Below are 21,517 nucleotides of genomic sequence, written 5' to 3'. Positions count from 1 at the left end.
TTCAAATATTTGTGTGCAAGTTTTGCTGTGGATATATGCTTGTATTTCTCTTGGATATTTAGCTAGAAGTGGAATTTGCAGGTTGTTCGATAACTTTATTATCAATTCTGTGAAGAAATGCCAGACTATTTTTCAAAGATGCTGCATCATTTTACATTCCCAGCAGCAATGGTGGAGGGTTCCAATTTCTCCTCTATAACACTTGTTAATTACTTGTTAATATTCATCCCAGTGAGGTGAAGTAGTATCTCCTTGTGGATTTGATTTCCATTTCCTTGATGTCTGAGGACATTGATGATCTATTCCTGTGTTTAAGGTTGTAGAAATGAGGTCCTGGTTTCTTTACTGGGTGACAGCCAGGGACTACTCTCAGCTCCTAGGCCCTCCGGCATAGCTTCGTTGTGTACTCCTACATCTTCAAAACAGTAAAGCCCAATCAAATCCCTCTTGTCCTTTGACTATCTTGTACTTCTGTTTCTGCTCTCTGGTGAAGAAATCTGTCTGCTTTTATGTGTTTTTATTGGGGTGGGTGGGGGGGCATCAGTGGTGTTGTTCATTTGTTTGTTTGTTTGTTAGACAGGGTCTCGCTCTGTCTCCCAGGCTGGAGTGCAGTGATGTGATCATGGCTCACTGCAGCCTCAAATTGCTGGGTTCAAATGATCCTCTCGCCTCAGCCTCCCAAGTAGCTGGGACTATAGGCACGCACCACCACACCCACCTAATTTGAAAAAACAATTGTGTTTGGAGACAGGGGTTTCACTGTGCTGGCCAGGCTGGTCTCGAACTCCTGGACTCAAGTGGTCTGCCCACCTCACCCTCCCAAAGCACTGGGATTACAGGCGTGAAACACCACGCCCATCTCTGTCTGCTTTTAAAGGACTCAATTGAGTGTGGCAGGCCCATCCACAGAGACACCTCAGGGATAACTGAGATATGGAGTTTATGCCATCTGCAAAAGCCCACCCCAGCCAGTCACTGCTGGAGTGGGCAGAGGCTGCTTGGCTGGGTCCTGCAGGCCCCTGGCCACTGATGGATGAGTGTGCCCAGGAGGCAAGTCCGCTGGCAGTACAGGGAACAAAGAGGGCTGGGGTGGGGCTCAGGCAGGGCTTCTCCCAGGACAGACCTGGGTGCTGAACTGGGAGGACCGAGGTGACACTGAGCCCTGGCGGCTCCTAGTCTGATGAGCTGCAGCTGCCAGGCGAGGATGCGGAGCCCCGGCAGTGCAGGGCAGCTGAGAGCCTATGGGCAGGCACCCCAGGACCCAAGATGAGGGCAGCTGCCAGAGCCAGCTCCAACTGCTACAGTCCAAGGCCACCACTGTGAGGCTGTCCGGTTCTACCAATGTTCTCTCCTTTCAGCATTTGTTGGTACCCCAGTGAGTTTCCCCGTAATAACCCCAGACATTGCCTCAGGTACCTGAAGAAGAATGCAGCTTTGAAGATGGGGTGCTTAATCCCAAGAATCCCCACCCATTTGGCCACATCAAATGACTTTGGTATTGTAATTTGCATTTTGTATGCGAAAGGCTCAAAATACTTCAGGGGTAGGCTGGTGTTCGATTTTTGCTAGAGAACAACCACTACTTTACCCCAGACTTTTACCATGTCTTCAAAAAGATGTAGCTATCAGAGTGGCAAGAGTGCCCTGGGTGTGATGTTCTCTTTCCAGGGACTTACATTGCCAGCTGCAGTTTCTACAGCACTGCTGATGAAGTGCATATAAAAACTTGGAAAAGAAAGGAAACTAGTATATGAAAGAGGTATCTGCACTCCCATGTTTGTTGCAGCACCATTCACAATAGCTAAGATTTGGAAGCAACCTAAGTGTCCTCCAACAGATGAATGGATAAAGAAAATGTGGTACATATACACAATGAAGTACTATTCAGCCATAAAAAAGAATGAGATCTCATCATTTTCAACAACATGGGTGGAACTGGAGGTCATTATGTTCAGTGAAATAAGCCAGGCAAAGAAAGACAAACTTCACATGTTCTCACTCCTTTGTGGGAGCTAAAAATTAAAACCACCGAACTCATGGAGATAGAGAGTAGAAGGATGGTTACCAGAGGCAGGGAAGAGTAGTGGGGGTGTCAGGGGGAAGCAGGGATGGCTCGTGGGTACAAAAATATAGTTAGGTAGAATGAGTAAGATGTAGCATTTGATAGCACAACAGGGTGACTGCAGTCAATAATTTATTATAAATTTTAAAATCACTAAAAGAGTATAATTGGATTGTTTGTAACACAAACGAAGGATAAATGGTTGCGGTGATGGAGACTATTTACCCTGATGTGATTATTATACTTTGTATGCCTTATCAAAATATCTCGTGTAATCCATAAATATATACACCCACTAGGTACTGACAAAAATGAAAAATGAAAAAAAAACCCTGGAAATCCACAGAGCATGATATGGGTCTAGCCTTCACCTGGGATGGCAATTAGACACTGATTGAATGCACAGACATTTTCTCTTCTGATGGTGATTATAACCGGGACTGGACTCTTCAATATTTGTATCTTGGCTTCCAAAATTCTGGAAAGCACTAGTTCCTCAAGTTCCTAGGGTTATTCATTCTGGAGACTCTAGTATACTCTGCAAGAAAACCTGTAGGCCATCCACTGGAATGCCCAAATGGAGTCACTCTTAAATAACAAGCCCTGCATGTTTCCAAAACCTCTAATTATCAGTGAAAAGTTTACTACGGCAGCCATTTCGCCACCCAGGGCAATTGGAGAATGGCAGATACTAGGGACCATTAATTCTGTAAAAGCTGTAGAAGACTGCAGTCAAGAATCACAGTTACAGAACCAAAAGTGACAGTCTTCTATTTTGGATGTTTGTACAAAGAGGATATACAATAAAGTGGTCGAGGAACAGTTTTCTGCTTTAACACCAAAAACTAACATAGAAACATGTAAAGGTGTCCAAGTATAGTAATCCTTTTCATGTATATCTGGTTAAGATTTAAAACCGAAGCTTTCTTTTCTAACCTTTTTAAAATTATAGATGCAAGACGGGTACATGTACAAGTTTCTCACTTGGATATAATTGCATAATGCCGGGGTTTGGGCTTCTAGTGAACCCATCTCCCAAATAGTGAAGAGAGTATCCAATAGGTAGTTTTTCAACCCTCCAACCCGCTCCCTCCCTCCCCTCCACTTCCCTTTTGGAGTCCTCAGAGTCAATGGTTTCTACCTTTATGTTCATGTGTACCCATTGTTTAGCTCCCACATATGAATGAGAACATGCAGTATCTCATTTTCTGATTATCTGATTTTGTTTCTGCGTTTCACTTAAAAGTAAGTTTTCGCTGGACACAGTGGCTCACGCCTGTAATCCCAGGATTTGGGAGGCAGAAGTGGGTGGATCGCTTGAGGTCAGGAGTTCCAGATAAGGCTGGCCAACATGGCGAAACCACAGCTCCACCAAAAATACAAAAAATAGCCGGGGCCTGGCGCGGTGGCTCGCGCTTGTAATCCCAGCACTTTGGGAGCCTGAGGTGGGCAGATCACTCGAGGTCAGGAGTTTGAGACTAGCCTAGCCAACATGGTGAAACCCTGTCTCTACTAAGAATTGCAAACAACTAGCCAGGTGTGATAGTGTGTGCCTATAGTCCAGCTACACAGGAGGCTGAGGCAAGAGAATTGCTTGAACCCAGGAGATGGAGGTGGCAGTGAGCCGAGATCGGACCATAAACTTAATCAAATTGTTGTTCCAACTGCAGCTGCTGTACTGCAGGTGGTTTTGTTGCATCGGCAACTGTGACATCCCTGGGAACCTGATATATAATCCTGATTAGGTGAATGTTTTGTTTTCTTTCAGTAGTTGTCATAAACGAGAGTTTGGGTCCAGCTAGAAAGGACAGCAATGTACTATCATCTCCTCTTTCAACCTTATATCAACTCTCAAGGTTTATATCCTAAACGAGTCCTTAGGGACCATGACCACCTTTCTCTTAAACCAGATGTAACACCATTCTTTGCACTGATGACATTATGCTGACTGCGCAGGAGGTAGCAACTAATCCAGACACATTAGCGACACACTTACAAGACATTATGTGAGAAATAATTCCCAAACAACGTCAGGGGTCTTCTACCTGAGGGAAACGTTTAACAGCTTAGTAGTCTGGCATGTCAAGATGGTAGTTATAAGGTGAACAGCATGTTCTTACATCTTGCCTTTTTTACCACTAAATAAGGAACGCAGAAACGAGTTCCATAATAGATGTTGTCTTAGTATATACCTCAATGTTGTGCAGTACTGTGACCCATTGACAGGTGCCTGAAACCCTGCTAGCATGGATTGGGGCCCAGAAAAAGAGAAGCTTCCTTAGTCCTGCACCTGCGGTCTCATGGGGAGTTCCCTGCGACCAGTTGATGAGAAAATAAAAAACATCATGCCTGATTTTCATTTGTTACTTCAGAATATGCCGGCACCATGTCTATTAAGTTTGTTACTACTGCAAAAGAAATTATCCCCAATTTAGCAGCTTAAAACAACACAAATATATAAGCAGTTCTGTAGATCAGAAATCCATGCAGCCTAGATTGGTATCTCTGCTTAGGATCTCACAAATCAAAGGTAAGGTATCAACCAGGCTGCTGACTAACTGAGGACTCAGAGAGAAATTATTTTCAAGCTCATTTGGGTTATTGGCAGGTCTAACTTCTATTTATTTATTCATTTATTTTCATTATACTTTAAGTTCTAGGGAACATGTGCACAGCATGCAGGATTGTTACATATGTATGCATGTGGCATGTTGGTGTGCTGTACCCGTTAACTCATCATTTACGTTAGGTATATCTCCTAATGCTATCCTTCTCACCTATGAGTGAGAACATGCGGTGTTTGGTTATCTGTCCTTGTGATAGTTTGCTCAGAATGATGGTTTCCAGCTTCATCCATGTCCCTACAGAGGACATGAACTCATCCTTTTTTATGGCTGCATAGTATTCCATGGTGTATATGTGCCACATTTTCTTAATCCAGTATATCATTGATGGACATTTGGGTTGGTTCCAAGTCTTTCCTATTGTGAATAGTGCTGCAATAAACATACATGTGCATGTGTCTTTATAGCAGCATGATTTATAATTCTTTGGGGATACACCCAGTAATCGGATGGCTGGGTCAAATGGCATTTCTAGTTCTAGATCCTTGAGGAATGGCCACACTGTCTTCCACAATGGTTGATCTAATTTACAGTCCCACTAACAGTGTAAAAGTGTTCCTATTTCTCCACATCCTCTCCAACACCTGTTGTTTCCTGACTTTTTAATGATCACCATTCCAACTGGTGTGAGATGGTATCTCACTGTGGTTTTGATTTGCATTTCTCTGATGACCAGTGATGAGGAGCATTTTTTCTCCCATTCTGTAGGTTGCCTGTTCACTCTGGTGGTAGTTTCTTTTGCTGTGCAGAACCCCTTAGTTTTATTAGACCCCACTTGTCAATTGTGGCTTTTGTTGCCATTGCTTTTGGTGTTTTAGTCATGAAGTCCTTGCCCATGCCTACTATGTCTTGAATGGTATTGCCTAGGTTTTCATCTACGGTTTTTACTGTTTTAGGTCTAACATTTAAGTCTTTAATCCATCTTGAATAAATTTTTGTATAAGGTGTATGGAAGGGATCCAGTTTCAGCTTTCTACATGTGGCTAGCCAGTTTTCCCAGCACCATTTATTAAATAGGGAATCCTTTTCCCATTTCTTGTTTTTGTCAGGTTTGTCAAAGATCAGATAGTTGTAGATATGTGGCATTGTTTCTGAGGGCTCTGTTCTGTTCCATTGGTCTATATCTCTGTTTTGGTAACAGCACCATGCATACCAGAATCTCTGGGACACATTCAAAGCAGTGTGTAGAGGGAAATTTATAGCACTAAATGCCCACAAGAGAAAGCAGGAAAGAGCTAAAATTGACACCCTAACATCACAATTAAAAGAACTAGAGAAGGAAGAGCAAACACATTCAAAAGCTAGCAGAAGGCAAGAAATAACTAAGATCAGAGCAGAACTGAAGGAAATAGAGACACAAAAAACCCTTCAAAAAATCAATGAATCCAGGAGCTGGTTTTTTGAAAAGATCAACAAAATTGATAGACCGCTAGCAAGACTAATAAAGAAGAAAAGAGAGAAGAATCAAATAGACGCAATGAAAAATGGTAAAGGGGATATCACCACCGATCTCACAGAAATACAAACTACCATCAAAGAGTACTATAAACACCTCTATGCAAATAAACTAGAAAATCTAGAAGAAATGGATGAATTCCTCGACACATATACCCTCCCAAGACTAAACCAGGAAGAAGTTGAATCTCTGAATAGACCAATAACAGGCTCTGAAATTGAGGCAATAATTAATAGCTTACCAACCAAAAAAAGTCCAGGACCAGATGGATTCTCAGCCGAATTCTACCAGAGGTACAAGGAGGAGCTGGTACCATTCCTTCTGAAACTATTCCAATCAATAGAAAAAGAGGGAATCCCCCCTAAATCATTTTATGAGGCCAGCATCATCCTGATACCAAAGCCCGGCAGAGACACAAGCAAAAAAGAGAATTTTAGACCAATATCCTTGATGAACATTGATGCAAAAATCCTCAATAAAATACTGGCAAACCGAATCCAGCAGCACATCAAAAAGCTTATCGACCACGATCAAGTGGGCTTCATCCCCGGGACGCAAGGCTGGTTCAACATTCGCAAATCAATAAATGTAATCCAGCATATAAACAGAACCAAAGACAAAAACCACATGATTATCTCAATAGATGCAGAAAAGACCTTTGACAAAATTCAACAACCTTCATGCTAAAAACTCTCAATAAATTAGGTGTTGATGGGACGTATCTCAAAGTAATAAGAGCTATTTATGACAAACCCACAGCCAATATCATACTGAATGGACAAAAACTGGAAGCATTCCCTTTGAAAACTGGCACAAGACAGGGATGCCCTCTCTCACCACTCCTATTCAACATAGTGTTGGAAGTTGTGGTCCGGGCAGTCAGGCAGGAGAAGGAAATAAAGGGCATTCAATTAGGAAAAGAGGAAGTCAAATTGTCCCTGTTTGCAGATGACATGATTGTATATATAGAAAACCCCATTGTCTGAGCCCAAAATCTCCTTAAGCTGATAAGCAACTTCAGCAAAGTCTCAGGAGACAAAATCAATGTGCAAAAATCACAAGCATTCTTATACACTAATAACAGACAAACAGAGAGCCAAATCATGAGTGAACTCCCATTCACAATTGCTTCAAAGAGAATAAAATACCTAGGAATCCAACTTACAAGGGATTGTGAAGGACCTCTTCAAGGAGAACTACAAACCACTGCTCAATGAAATAAAAGAGGATACAAACAAATGGAAGAACATTCCATGCTCATGGGTAGGAAGAATCAATATCGTGAAAATGGCCATATTGCCAAGGGTAATTTATAGATTCAATGCCGTCCCCATCAAGCTACCAATGACTTTCTTCACAGAATTGGAAAAAACTACTTTAAAGTTCATATGGAACCAAAAAAGAGCCCGCATTGCCAAGTCAATCCTAAGCCAAAAGAACAAAGCTGGAGACATCATGCTACCTGACTTGAAACTATACTACAAGGCTACAGTAACCAAAACAGCATGGTACTGTTACCAAAACAGAGATATAGACCAATGGAACAGAACAGAACAGAGCCCTCAGAAATAATGCCGCATATCTACAACTATCTGATCTTTGACAAACCTGACAAAAACAAGAAATGGGGAAAGGATTCCCTATTTAATAAATGGTGCTGGGAAAACTGGCTAGCCATCTGTAGACAGCTGAAATGGGATCCCTCCCTTATACTTTACACAAAAATTAATTCAAGATGGATTAAAGACTTACATGTTAGACCTAAAACCATAAAAACCCTAGAAGAAAACCTAGGCAATACCATTCAGGACATAGGCATGGGCAAGGACTTCATGTCTAAAACACCAAAAGCAATGGCAACAAAAGTCAAAATTGACACATGGGATCTAATTAAACTAAAGAGCTTCTGCATGGCAAAAGAAACTACCATCAGAGTGAACAGGCAACCTACAGAATGGGAGAAAATTTTTGCAATCTACTCATCTGACAAAGGGCTAATATCCAGAATCTACAATGAACTCAAACAAATTTACAAGAAAAAAACACACAACCCCATCAACAAGCGGGCGAAGGATATGAACAGATACTTCTCAAAAGAAGACATTTATGCAGCCAACAGACACATGAAAAAAATACTCATCATCACTGGCCATCAGATAAGTGCAAATCAAAACCACAATGAGATACCATCTCACATCAATTAAAATGGCAATCATTAAAAAATCAGGAAACAACAGGTGCTGGAGAGGATGTGGAGAAATAGGAACACTTTTACACTGTTGGTGGGACTGTAAATTAGTTCAACCATTGTGGAAGTCAGTGTGGCAATTCCTCAGGGATCTAGAACTAGAAATACCATTTGACCAAGCCATCCCATTACTGGGTATATACCCAAAGGATTATAAATCATGCTGCTATAAAGACACAATGCACACGTATGTTTATTGCGGCACTATTCACAATAGCAAACACTTGCAACCAACCCAAATGTCCATCAATGATATACTGGATTAAGAAAATGTGGCACATATACACCATGGAATACTATGCAGCCACGAAGAATGATGAGTTCATGTCCTTTGTAGGGACATGGCTGAAGCTGGAAACCATCATTCTCAGCAAACTATTCCAAGGACAAAAAACCAAACACCGCATGTTCTCACTCATAGGTGGGAACTGAACAATGAGAACACATGGACACAGGAAGGGGAACATCACACACTGGGTCCTGTTGTGGGGTGTGGGGAGGGGGGAGGGATAGCATTAGGAGATATACCTAATGTTAAATGACGAGTTAATGGGTGCAGCACACCAAAATGGCACATGTATACATATGTAACAAACCTGCACGTTGTGCACATGTACCCTAAAACTTAAAGTATAATAAAAAAAAAGTACCTGGCACAATTAATATTTGTTGAATAATTGAATGAATTAATTTTTTAAAAAAAAGGATAGAATGGGCTGGGTGCAGTGGCTCATGCCTGTAATCCTAGAACCTTGGGAGGCTGAGATGGGCAGATCACTTGAGGCCAGGTTTCGAGACCAGCCTGGACAACGTGGCAAAACCCCATCTCCACTAAAAATACAAAAATTGCAGCGTGATGGCACCTGTGTTGCACCTGTAATCCCAGCTGCTTCGAAGGCTGAAGCACAAGGATCGCTTGAACTGGGGTGAGGTCGAGGTGGCAGTGACTTGTGATCGTGTCACTGCACTCTAGCCTGGGCTACAGAGCAAGATTCTGTCTTTAAAAAAAATAAAAAGCATAGAATGTGCAAGTCATATCTGGAAACAACAGCATTACAGGGACTGCTACTGCAGCTCCAAATTATTGTATCAGACCAATCCTATCTAGGAACTACCTTTATTATATATATTGGATATACCCCCCCCACACACACACACGCATACATATATATATATGGGGGTGTATATATAATATGTATAATGTGTATAATGTGTATTATATGTATAATGGGAGATTACAAAGTGTGTGTGTGCATGCATATATACCCCCTACCAACACACACACACACAAACACACACACACACACATTAAAATCTCCCATTAGTTCTGCCTTTTCGTTGAAGGCTGACTGATACAGATTTCAACATTGAGATCGGGTTCCCACTACACCAGGGGCTAAGGAAGAGTATGTGTGATATGTCTAGAGAGCTTCTTAGTCCTCCCGTGTTTTTCGATTAGAGTTAATGGAAAATCACAGCAACTCCATCCAGGCAGGACATCTAATGGTTCAGACTCTTCCGTAATGAAGGTTTGAGTCATCCTGCCAGGCCAAGCATCATGACCAACTGACATGCTATCTTAGGGCAAAGGGAACGCGAAATGAGTAGCGAAAGAACGTAGTGATAAATACCAGCTACAACACTGTGAGCTGCTGCAGAAACCATGACTGTAATAGTATTTACCTAATGGGTTAATAATATCTACCAGCATAGGTGGGAATACAAAATAACCAAAACACAAGTTATCCTTTCAAATAAAACGCTTTGGGAAAAATAACATCTTTTACTAACAGAACTTTCTTAGCCTCTGGAAGGCTATTTGATTCGGTAACATATGCCAGGAGACTTCAGCAATATCCTGCTCCATTGTAGAAAACAGCAATCTGATCCTTTTCTCTCCTCAATCATTAACGAGATTATGCATTTGGGGTGTGATAATCCTCCAGGGACAAGTATTCTCAAATCATACGTTTCAGTTTCCTCTTAAGGTGCTTAACAAAGTCTCGTCTCATACATCTGAAAAGAAAGAGACATGTCATTAACCAAAAGATAGCTAAAGAACCTATGCTGTAGGAAGCACTGTGATGGATAGAAAGATGAAGTAACAGTCAGCATGGAAATAGAAATGTATCTGCATGGTAGGAGGTAGTCTAGCCGGCAATAACAAATGCTGGCGAGGGTGGGGAGAAAAGGGAACCTTCATACACTGTTGGTGAGAATATAAGTTACTACAACAACTATGAAGAACAGTTTGGAGGTTCCTCAAACAACTAAAAATGGAGCTATCATATGATCCAGCAATCCCACTGCTGGGTATATACCCAAGAGAAAGGAAGTCAGTGTACCGAAGAGATATCTGCACTCCCATGTTTGTTGCAGCACCGTTCACAGTAGCCAAGATTTGGAAGCAACCTAAGTGTCCACTAACAGATGAATGGGTAAAGAAAATATGGTACATATACACCATAGAGTACTGTTTAGCCATAAAAAAAAGAATGAGATTCAGTCATTTGCAACAACACGGATAGAACCGAAGGTCCTTATGTTAAGTGAAATAAGCCAGGCACAGAAAGACAAACTTCACATGTTCTCACTTATTTTTGGGAGTAAAAATGTAAAACAACTGAACTAATGGAGATAGAGAGTAGAATGACAGTTACCAGAGGCTACAAAGGTTAGTGGGGGTGGAGGGTGTGGGAAGTGGGGATGATTAATACGTAGAAGTATGGAATAAATAAGATGTCGTATTTCATAGCCCAACAGGGTGACTATAGTCGGTAATAATTTAATTGCACATTTAAAAATAATGAAGAGTATAATTGCATTCTCTGTAATGCAAAGGATAAAAGCTTGAGGTGATAGAAACCCCACTTACCTTGATGTGATTATTACACATTGTTGTCTGTATCACAATATCTCATATACCCCAGAAATATATGCATCTGCTATGTGCCTACACAAATTTTTTAAAAAGAGGTAGTCTAGCAAATACAAAGAGTGTCAATTGAGGGACAATGCGCACCTCAGACTATGGTGAAAATGGAAGTCTCCATAGTATTCGAAAAATGAGTTAGACTCAGATAACATTAGCCTAAGTAACTGTGGAGACAGCCATAACTGTGAGTGAGGACCGGGGTTTGAGAAACGCAAGGCAGGGACTGTTCCCCAACGCTCACCCCCAGTACTCTATTGAGCCCAAGTGCTTAAAGAAATTGGACAGTTCCTATTTCTACCCACCTTGCTGCTTCCTTGATGATGGAGTCAAAAAACCGTTTCCTGACTGCAGTAGGTCCTTGCACTCCTTCAAGCATTTCGAAGATTGTTTCATATTCTGAAGATGTTGAAAAAAAAACTTCAGTATTATCAAATATAAAGAAGAATAGAAGTGAATCTACACCTCAGCAATCCTGCTTCAGAGGCTGAAATGTTTTAAATGCTTAAATCAAGATACCTGCACATACAAAACCTAAATAATAAAAAAGGCACCTGCACATACATACGAATGTAACTCCTTTAACCATAACCAAGTAAGAAAAGAAAAAGAAAAAATGTACATGCTTTAGTCAAAGAAAAGAGGAACCACCATAAATTATGTCCAATCTCAACTCTGGCAAAGAATGAAACTCAACAGGCAACATGAATATCTTCTGAATCATAGAAAGAGAGACTTCCTATAGTTTTATAAAACAGACATTCTTATACTACTTACTTTGTCCAATGCATCGGAGTTCCTTCACTAATTGACGTTTTATATCAGCATTAATTTCTTCTTGGCTTTTGGGAGAGGAGGCTGTTTCTCTGCATTCTAGGTCATCTCCAGAGAAACTGCTGGTAACGTTTCCTCCCACAGGTGCATTGCTACCAGGTTTCCACATCATCCCATCTTTGGTGAAACCAGTGAAGTCATCAATCTGAGAATCCAATTGGCTGTGTGGAATAGCATCTCCTGTCATAAGCTCTGGTGAAACAAATTTTGAGTAAAAGCCATCAGTTGGTGTTTGACCACTTTCTTTCCCCTCCACATAGACCTCATGAATGACAGCTCTGGAAATCAAACTGAGAAGCTGAGCTGTGAGATATGTGTGTTTCATCACCCCTCTGGGTACATCTATGTGCTCCTCAGTTTCTAGGGAATTATTTATTTCATAAATGGGAGGATACACCAGGGAGAAATCCCAGGCCTGACAAACGGAGGCCAGGACACGTAATACAATAAAACCACGTCTTATTTTCTGGCCCTATGAATAGACATGGAAACCAAGTAAGGCAGTACAACTCTAAAGCAACATTCACAGATCCCTGGTACTCATGGGACAGTTTCAGCTTGTTATGCTTTACAAGTTGAAAGCAGCAAGTCTCACTTGATATCATGATTTCTCAAATTCACTTACAAACTGCCATGCTTTACTGAGCTGGAACCCAGGCAACTGGGATACAACTCAACCGCTCTCCTGTTATATCAAACACATTCTGAGAAAATAGAGGCGGCCGTTACTGCTGAAAGTTCTATACACACTCCATCACCAAAAAGTTCCTTTTACTGTATGATTTTCCTCATCCTTCCTTTCTGTCTCACAAAAGTGACTTTCTTTTCACTCCAGGTCTGACACCTCTCATTTATTCATCGTCTGTGGCAGGCAGCATGCCAGTAGCTGGGGATCAGCAGTAAACAGCCCAGAGAGCAACGTTCCCTGCCCTTGTGGAGCTCACATCCTCATGGGGCGGTCGGACAGTACGTGCACAATGAGCAAATGAAACATACAGTGTTGGGCTAGTGGTAAGGAAGCAGTCCACAGGCCTGTGGGCAACAGCAGCAGAGGGAGCCCCAGGAGCTGCTGCTGGTTGGGCAGAGCCTTCTGTGGAGGTACCCTTGGGCAGGGCTTGAAGGAAAAAGCAGAGCTGCCTGCGCAGAGGCAGAGGGGGAGTTCCAGGTTGCGGTGAGGCCAAGGATATGGGCTGGAGTGGGGATGGACCGGGCACTACGGGGTGAAGGACAGTAGCAGAGAGAGTCAGGAGATGATGGGGCCCGTGTGAGGAGAGGGTGACGGAGGCCAGGCCACGCAGAACCTCGCAGACCAAAGCTGCTTCACAGTCGGTTCTGAGTGCTTAGGAGTGTTGAGGATGGGTGTTCAGGAGCGACATGGCATCACGTGATTTACATGCCAACATCATGACCCGGCTGCAGGGTTGGAGGGTATGTGTTTGATGCGGGAAATCATGGGAAACATGGAGGTATCTCGGGAGCTCAGTGATTGATCGTGGCAGAGTGGAATAGAAGGAGAGAGAGAGATGCTGGGGTTCAGGAATTTTTTACAGTATTTAGAGAAGAGAAGAAAAAGAAATGTAGAAAAAAACAATGATGGGGTCGGGGGCGGTGGCTCGTGGGTGTAATCCCAGCATTTTGGGAGGCTGAGGTGGGTGGATCACCTGAGGTGGGGAGTTCGAGACCAGCCTGGCCGACATGGCGAAACCCCATCTCTACTAAACTTACAAAAATTAGCTGGGTGTGGTGGCTGGTGGTTGTAATCCCGCTACTCGGGAGGCTGCGGCAGAAGAATCACTTGAACCCAGGAGGCGGAGATTTCAGTGAGCCGAGATCGCGCCACTGCACTCCAGCCTGGCTGAGAAGAGCGAAACTCCATCTCAAGAAAAAAATGATAGGGATTCACCAATACGGACAAGAAATTAAAAAAAAAAAAAAAGATTGTCGGAAATGGAAATCCTAGAAGGTTTTCATGAAGAAGCGAGTGAACAACTGTCAAATGCTGCTGAGAAATTAATGGCAATGTCAGCCGAAATTGTTGACCTTGACAAGGACAGTTTCTCTGGAGGGGATGAGGCAGGAGCATGAAGAGGAGGTGAGGACAGGCTTACTTACTCTTTTCTTTGGACATGGCAGAGCCTGCAATAAGGCTGTCTCCTGCTCCTTGTTTCCTTGCCAACAGGGCCATCCTCTGCCTTTTCTGATACGAAGGACTGTCACATTCCCTGGGACGTTTAAACACAGTTTCAGGATCTACAGCCACCTTCTCTGTTTTATCGGTCATTGTTTCCTGAAAAACATCAATGAATATATTCTGTTCATGACAAAAATCTAACAATCACAAAATGGCGAGCAATCTGCATATGTGTATACAACCAAGACTTTGAATCATTAATTTCACTTTTAATCATGAGCCAAGATTTACCAAGTCTGAACAAACACTGTGTTCTCAGGAAAAGAAACCTAATTTTAATGTACACAAAGTAAAACAGAAGAAAGATGGTATAACCAAATCAATCAGAATGCTTGTGGAATAAGCAGCTGACATCAACCAAAAAGAGATAAAAATATTATTACCTATTTGAAGATGTATAAGCCAATCTGTATTAACCCTTATTAGAAAAAATAGATGTGTAAACCAATCTGTATTAACCCTTATTATACATTATGTTTTAAATTATATATTATATATCATATATATTTAATATATAAGTATTTATGCTTATATATTCAAACAGATGTATAAACCAACGTGTATTAACCCTTATTAGGAACCCTTATTAGAAGATTGATACAAAACTGATAACAACATCTGACAAGGACTTCAGAAGGAAGAAAAACTACAAGATCAAGCCAAAAATACAAGCCAAGATCACCCCGAACTTAGACACAAAAATTCCAAACTAAACGTGAGCAAGTAAAATGTACTAGTACTTAAAAAGGACATACATCAGCCATGGTGGAGTATATTGCAGAAAGGCAACATTGATTTAACATTTGAGTATCGACAAATGTAGTGCACCACATTAACAACAACAACAACAACAACAACAACAACAACAACAACAACAACAAAACCAGGGAAACACCGCATGATCATTTTCATACATGGGTCTATGTTTAAAGTCCATTTGTGATAAAAACTATCACCAATTTACAAAAAAGGCAACTTTCTTATTCTGGTTAGCGTATGTACAAAAAAATTGTAAATGCCATACTTTATAGTGACGTATCAGTATTTTCTCCCTGAGTTTGAAAACAAGACAAAGATGTCCACTATCCATTCAACAATTTACTGGAGGTTCTAAAAAGTGCCATAGCATCAGGAAAATACAATAGGTTTAAAATTTGGAAAGAAATAAAACTGTCATTATCCACAGATGACATTGTTCTGTGCATAGAAAAATGCAGAAGAATAAAATTATTATGGTTAATAAGCAAATTTAGTCAACTTACTAGATATAATGAAAACCAATGGCATTTCTGTATAATGAATAGCAATTCTGTATAGTGAATGGCATTATACAGAATGGCAATTCTGTATAACGAATAATTGGAATATGAGATTTCAAATGTCATTAAAAACAGTTCCAAAAACATCAAATATTTAGGAATAAATCTAATCAAGATGTGCTAGAGTACTTCACAAAAATTATAAAACATCACTCAGAGAAATTCAAGACTGCAGTAAATGGAGAAAAATATTCTTTCCATGCATTGGAAGACATTACTATTTTTTTTTTGAGTCGGAGCCTCGCTCTGTCACCCAGGCTGCAGTGCAGTGGCACAGTCTCTGCTCACTGCAACCTCCACTTCCCAGGTTCAAGCAGTTCTCCTGCCTCAGCCTCCTGAGTAGCTGCGATTACGGGGGCCTGCCACGACGCTGGATAAAGAAAATGTGGTACATATACACCACGGAATACTATGCAGCCATAAAGAAGAATGAGTTCATGTCCTTTGAAGGGACATGTGTCAGCAAGCTAACACAGGAACAGAAAACCAAACACCACGTGTCCTCACTCATAAGTGGGAGTTGAACAGTGAGAACACATGGACGCAGGGAGAAGAACATCACACAGTGGGGCCTGTCAGGGGTTGAGGGGCTAGGGGAGGGATAGCATTAGAGAAATACCTAATGTAGATGACGGGTCAATGGGTGCAGCAAACAACCATGGCATGTGTCTTCCTATGTAACAAACCTGCGCGTTCTGCCCATGTATTCCAGAACTTAAAGTATAATTTAAAAAAAAAGGAATATTATCGTAACGGCATTGGGTGAGTCAAAGATGTTTCTTAAAATAATAAAAAGCACTATCCATAAATAATACACTAATTAATAAAATTAAGAGAATCTGTTCATCTAAAACACATTATTGAGATTGTGTAAAAGCAAAAAAGATTTATAGAAGATACTAAAATTGTATATGTATTTTTATATATGTACATATACGCCTGTGTGCCTGTGCATATAACTCAAATACAGAATATATGGAAACTACAAATCCATTTTAAAAATACAAACATCTCAGTAAAAGCTGGGGGAAAATACCTGAAAAGGAACTTCATAAAAGGCATAGTTAAATGACCAATAAACACATAAAATGGTGCTTAAAAAGAAAAAAAAAAAAGAAAACAATAAATAGCTGGGTGCGGTGGCACTGCAATCCAGTCTGGGTGACAGAGGGAGACCCCGTCTCAAAAGACAAACAAAAATCAATAAATAAAAACAATTTCTTAAAAAGGTGCTCGATCTCATTAATCAGCAGAGAAATGCGAGTGTAGACATAAGGAGAGATCACTGCACACCCATCAGAGTGGCTGGAATGAAAGACTAACTGTACTGCGAGTGTTCGAATGTGGCACAGCTGGAACCTTCGAATATTTCTGGACTCCCATTCCCACACAGACACCTGAGGCTGTGGCTGAAAGGTCAGATAGAATCCCAGGAAAGAGCTCCTTCAGAATTGCAATCAACCAACCGAGGAAAAGCACCCCAACCTGGGTCGAGACAGAGTTCCCAAGGTCACGTGGCCTCCTTCATGGCTGACACAGAGCTCCCTGAGTCCCACCATAGGCTTAGAGAATCCAAGGAACATTATCCCATTCCCCGGCGGCACCGGGAGAGAGCACCTACAGATAATAATTTTAAAAACCCAGCACCAAGAGAAAGCATCCAGTAAGCGTCCACAACGGGGATAAGCAGAACCAAAGAAAAGCCAACACATTGTAACTGAGAGCGAGCAACATCCGAGGACAAATGCGCCTCACGGCCGACATCAGCACCCAAGGAAGAGTCCACCAGAGGTTGAGATAAAGCCCCCGACAGTGACCCCACAGGGCTACGATCATGTGTCCGGGGCACAGCCACCCCCACCACGTTCCATGAGCACAGATAGTGTCCCCAGGGCAGAGTCCCCCCTCAGGACAGCGACTGAGCGGGAAAGAAACACCGCCGCACCCGAGGCCGACACAGGCAACCAAGGCATGGCCCCCACCCCCCGGGCTCAGGTCACTTCAGCAGGAAAAGTCGCCTTTTCCATCACCGACAGAGAGCCCCCAAGAAGAGCCCCCAAGAAAAGCCCCCTGGCCCCACAACATAGCCGAGACGGGGTGCCCAAGGAAAACGCTCCCCTGCGGCTGACACAGGCGCCCATGGCGGTGTCCCCAGAGCTAAGCCACTTCCCCAAGGGAGCCCTCCCACACACCGGACAGAGAACACCACAGAAAAGACTCTTTCTGAGGAAAAAGGACACTTTCCAGGGCGAAATTAAAGCATCCAGGGAAAACTGCCCACTCACAGTCCTGAAGTCCTGACCTTGCTGGAGGAGAGACGGCGGCACCTCACAAAATGGCAGTGAAGTTGTGGCGCCTCCCCACTGGTGGCACTTTCTAGAAACCTGCCCTCTGGGAGTTGTGGGAAATGTGCCCCCTAGGGCACCTGGGAGTGATGTGCATGGGGAGGCGTCTCACCAGAAGCACCGATCCCGTTTGGCCCAAGGGGGATGGGAGGAAGGGAAGTAGCCAGCCACAGCGTGCCTGCCCCAGCCGACACTGGGAACCTGTTGGGGGCGCCAGAGTGCTGAGGAGAAGCCTCGTGCCCCAGAGAACCAGGAAGCGCAGCCCTCCCCTTCGCTGACTCTGGCGCCTTCTACAGGCGACCTTCAGTAACAACCGCACAGCAACGTATGCGGAGGAAGGCAGAACCTTCTCACACAGCGGGATGAAATCGCCTGGGTAACATAGTGAGACCCCGGCTCTACAAAGCAACCAACCAATCAAAAACGAAAGAAAGAAAGAAAGAAACACACAAATTAGCCGGGCCTAGTGGCCTCGCACCTGTGGTCCCAACTACTCAGGAAGTTGAGGTGGGAGGATGGCTTGAACCTGGGAGGCGGAGGTAGCAGTGAGCCACTGCACTCCAGCCCAGGCGGTAGAGGAGACCCCATCTCAGGAAAAAAAAAAAAAGAAAGAAAGAAAGAAAGAAGGAAAAGAAAAGGAAAAGAAAAACAACAACGACAAACTGAAATTTTCATTTGAGGGGGTTGTGTTTTAAAGTCAACCCCGGCCCGCCACAGTGGCTCACGCCTGTAATCTCAACACTTTGGGAGGCCGAAGGGGTTGGACCACCTGAGGTCAGGAGTTCGAGACCAGTCTGTCTGACCAACATGGTGAATCCCGTCTCTACTAAAAATACAGAAAATTACCGGGCGTGGTGGCATGCACCTACAATCCCACCAGCTACTTGGGAGGCTGAGGCTGGAGAATCGCTTGAACCGGGCAGGCAGAATTTGCAGTGAGCTGAGATCATGCCACTGCACTCCAGCCTGGGTAACAGAGTGAGACTCTGTCTAAAAATAAAAATCAATCAATCAATAAAAATAAATAAAGTCAACCTCTATCTGTTAAAGGTAACCATTATTGTTAATTGATAAGAAAAATGAGGTCCCCAGTGCGGTCGCTCACGTCTGTAATCCCAGCAATTTGGGAGACCAAGAGGGGTGGATTCCTTGAGCCCAGGAGTTCAAGAGCAGCCTGGGCAGCATGGTGAAACCCCATCTTAACACAAAATACAAAAATTAGCTGAGCGTGTAACTGTGGTCCCAGCTGCTTGGGAGGCTTGACACCAGGAGGTTGAGGCTGCGTTGACCTTTGTTCGCACCATTGCACTATAGCCTGGGTGACAGAGTAAGACTGTCTACAAAAAAAAAAAAAGAAAGAAAGAAGGAAGGAAGGAAGGAAAGAAAGAAAGAAAAGAAAGAAAGAAAGAAAGGAAGAAGGGAAGAAAGGAAGAAAGAAAGAGAGAAAGAAAGGAAGGAAGGAGGGGAAACCTTATTATATTGCATCTATTAATCATTTTAACCTGGAACTTTGTATATTTTTCCACCTTTTTTATTTTTTTTGAGACAGTCTGGCTCTGTCACCCAGGCTGGAGTGCAGTGGCATGATCTCGGCTCACTGCAACCTGCGCCTCCCAGGTTCAAGCAATTCTCCTTCCTCCGCCTCCCGAGAAGCTGGGATTACAGGCATGCACCACCATGCCCGACTGGTATTTGTATTTTTAGCAGAGACGGTGTTTCACAATGTTCGCCAGGCTGGTCTCAAACTCCTGACTTTAAGTGATTCATCTGCCTTGGCCTCCCAAAGTCCTGGGATTACAGGGGTGAGCCACCATGCCCGGCCCATTTTTCCACTTTCACAACTTATTTTAAGTGCAGCAAAATTTACTTGAATTGTCCATAGTGGTAAAAAATATTACAGCGAAATTTTTAGAGTTTTAATGGAACAGGCAGTTTCACTATTGACACAATTATTTGGAAGGGATTACTTCACTGGTTTTGTAATTCAAAAGTTATGTTTGTAAAAAAATTAAAATTAAAATTAAAAAATATAGCCAGGCATGGTGGTGGGCACCTGTACTCCCTGCTACTAGGGCAGCAGAGGCAGGAGAATCACTTGAACCTGAGAGGTGCAAGCTTCAGTGAGCAGAGATCGCGTCACTGCACTCCAAAGGAGCAGAGATCCATTGTCACTGGGGGACAAAGGGAGAGTCCGTCTCAAAATAAATTAATTAATTAAAATTAAAATTAAAAATTATGTTTGTTAAGTACCCTGTTAGAAGAGAGTCATATTCAGTATTACAGCTTCTTAGCCTATTGTGTTAATATTTGCCTGTGCTTCAGAACCTTCATAGAACACATTTTCTTTTGGAATATATTTGATTGATAAGAAAGCTTAAACATTGTTTTCACTTGGATGTAGGAACAGTTGTTTTGTTTGTTTCGTCTAGTGCTATCAAAATAAAATACTCATTTTTTGCATTAAAAAATCCCACCAGAGCAGTACTCATAGGAGTATTTGATTGAATAACCATGAGACTGGAATCTTGGTGGGGCTTAATTAGAATCCTGCCTACCACACAAGCCACAAGTGGACAGCTGCATACGACAGTCCTGACTGGGACGGCCCTGAAGGACAGTGATGAAGGGAAATCCTCCCAGAGGGAAGAACTTTGAGCAGTGCACCTTCTTGGAGGAGGCATATCCAGACGTGTAAGTATGTATCATGCATAGGCTGTGTCCCACTCATTCGCTGAATTGTCAGGGACTTTGAGAACACACGATTAAAAATGTGTGACAAGGAGGTCTGAGAAAAAATATATGTGGACAGGCCTGTCCAAACGGACATACAATGTGAAGATATTGGGGTCTCATGAGAGTTCTCAGCAAAGGGTATCCTCAGCAGAGCAGAATTTTAATAATCAGATGGATAAGGTACTTATTATCTGGGTATTAATCAGCCTCTTTCCCCAACACGTGTGTCACAATCTTACCGGCTCAACAAACAAAGTGGTCAAACTGGCAGGGTTGGAGATTATGCGCAGTAGCATGGACCTCCACTCACCATGGCAAACCTGGCTACGGTCATTGCTGAGTGAACAATCTTCCAGGAATGGAGACCAACACTAAGCCCCCAATTTGGCACCAGACTCCAGAATGATCTGCCAGCCACTAGTTGGTATGTGGATTACAATAGATCACTTCTATTGTAAAAAGAGAAGTGCTTTCTTCTTACCTGACAGACATTTAGTCTAGATATGGATTTTCTTTCCCACTTGCAGTGCTTTTGAGAAAACCAATATTTGTATCTTGGCTTTCAAAATTCTGGAAAGCGCTAGTTCCTCAAGTTCCTAGGGTTATTCATTCTGGAGACTCTAGTATACTCTGCAAGAAAACCTGTAGGCCATCCACTGGAATGCCCAAATGGAGTCACTCTTAAATAACGAGCCCTGCATGTTTCCAGAAACTCTAATTATCAGTGAAAAGTTTACTATGGCGGCGATTTCGCCACCCAGGGCAATTGGAGA

General features: G+C 42.6%; 1 protein-coding gene across 2 annotated transcripts; it reads right to left on the bottom strand.

Annotated features, from left to right (window-relative positions):
- Positions 1 to 9,661: 9,661 nt before the first annotated feature.
- On the bottom strand, positions 9,662 to 18,303 carry LOC115932144 (cancer/testis antigen family 45 member A6). Of its 2 annotated transcripts, none has more exons than XM_031005778.3 (5): positions 17,969 to 18,303; positions 14,269 to 14,443; positions 12,100 to 12,348; positions 11,628 to 11,721; positions 9,662 to 10,406 (listed from the first exon to the last, which is right to left on the bottom strand). In XM_031005778.3, the coding sequence occupies exons 2-5, from the start codon at positions 14,435 to 14,437 to the stop codon at positions 10,349 to 10,351; spliced, it is 570 nt and encodes a 189-aa protein (XP_030861638.1). In that variant the 5' UTR covers positions 14,438 to 14,443; positions 17,969 to 18,303; the 3' UTR covers positions 9,662 to 10,348. The 2 variants fall into 2 exon arrangements, with proteins under 2 accessions (XP_030861638.1, XP_030861637.1); XM_031005777.3 differs by having other exon boundaries at positions 18,124 to 18,297.
- Between the last annotated feature and the right edge of the window lie 3,214 nt (positions 18,304 to 21,517).

This window comes from Gorilla gorilla, chromosome X (assembly GCF_029281585.2).
Source record: "Gorilla gorilla gorilla isolate KB3781 chromosome X, NHGRI_mGorGor1-v2.1_pri, whole genome shotgun sequence".
Taxonomy (NCBI): domain Eukaryota; kingdom Metazoa; phylum Chordata; class Mammalia; order Primates; family Hominidae; genus Gorilla; species Gorilla gorilla.
This window is presented reverse-complemented; position numbering and strand designations above follow the sequence as displayed.

What these genes read in the sequence shown, in the direction of transcription:
- LOC115932144 (XM_031005778.3), bottom strand. Translation starts at nt 14,437, where the DNA reads ATGACCGATAAAACAGAGAAGGTGGCTGTAGATCCTGAAACTGTGTTT. An exon ending in TGCCATGTCCAAAGAAAAGA is followed by an intron (nt 12,349 to 14,268) that starts GTAAGTAAGCCT and finishes TTGTTTCACCAG; the next exon opens with AGCTTATGACAGGAGATGCT. An exon ending in ACTCCGATGCATTGGACAAA is followed by an intron (nt 11,722 to 12,099) that starts GTAAGTAGTATA and finishes CAACATCTTCAG; the next exon opens with AATATGAAACAATCTTCGAA.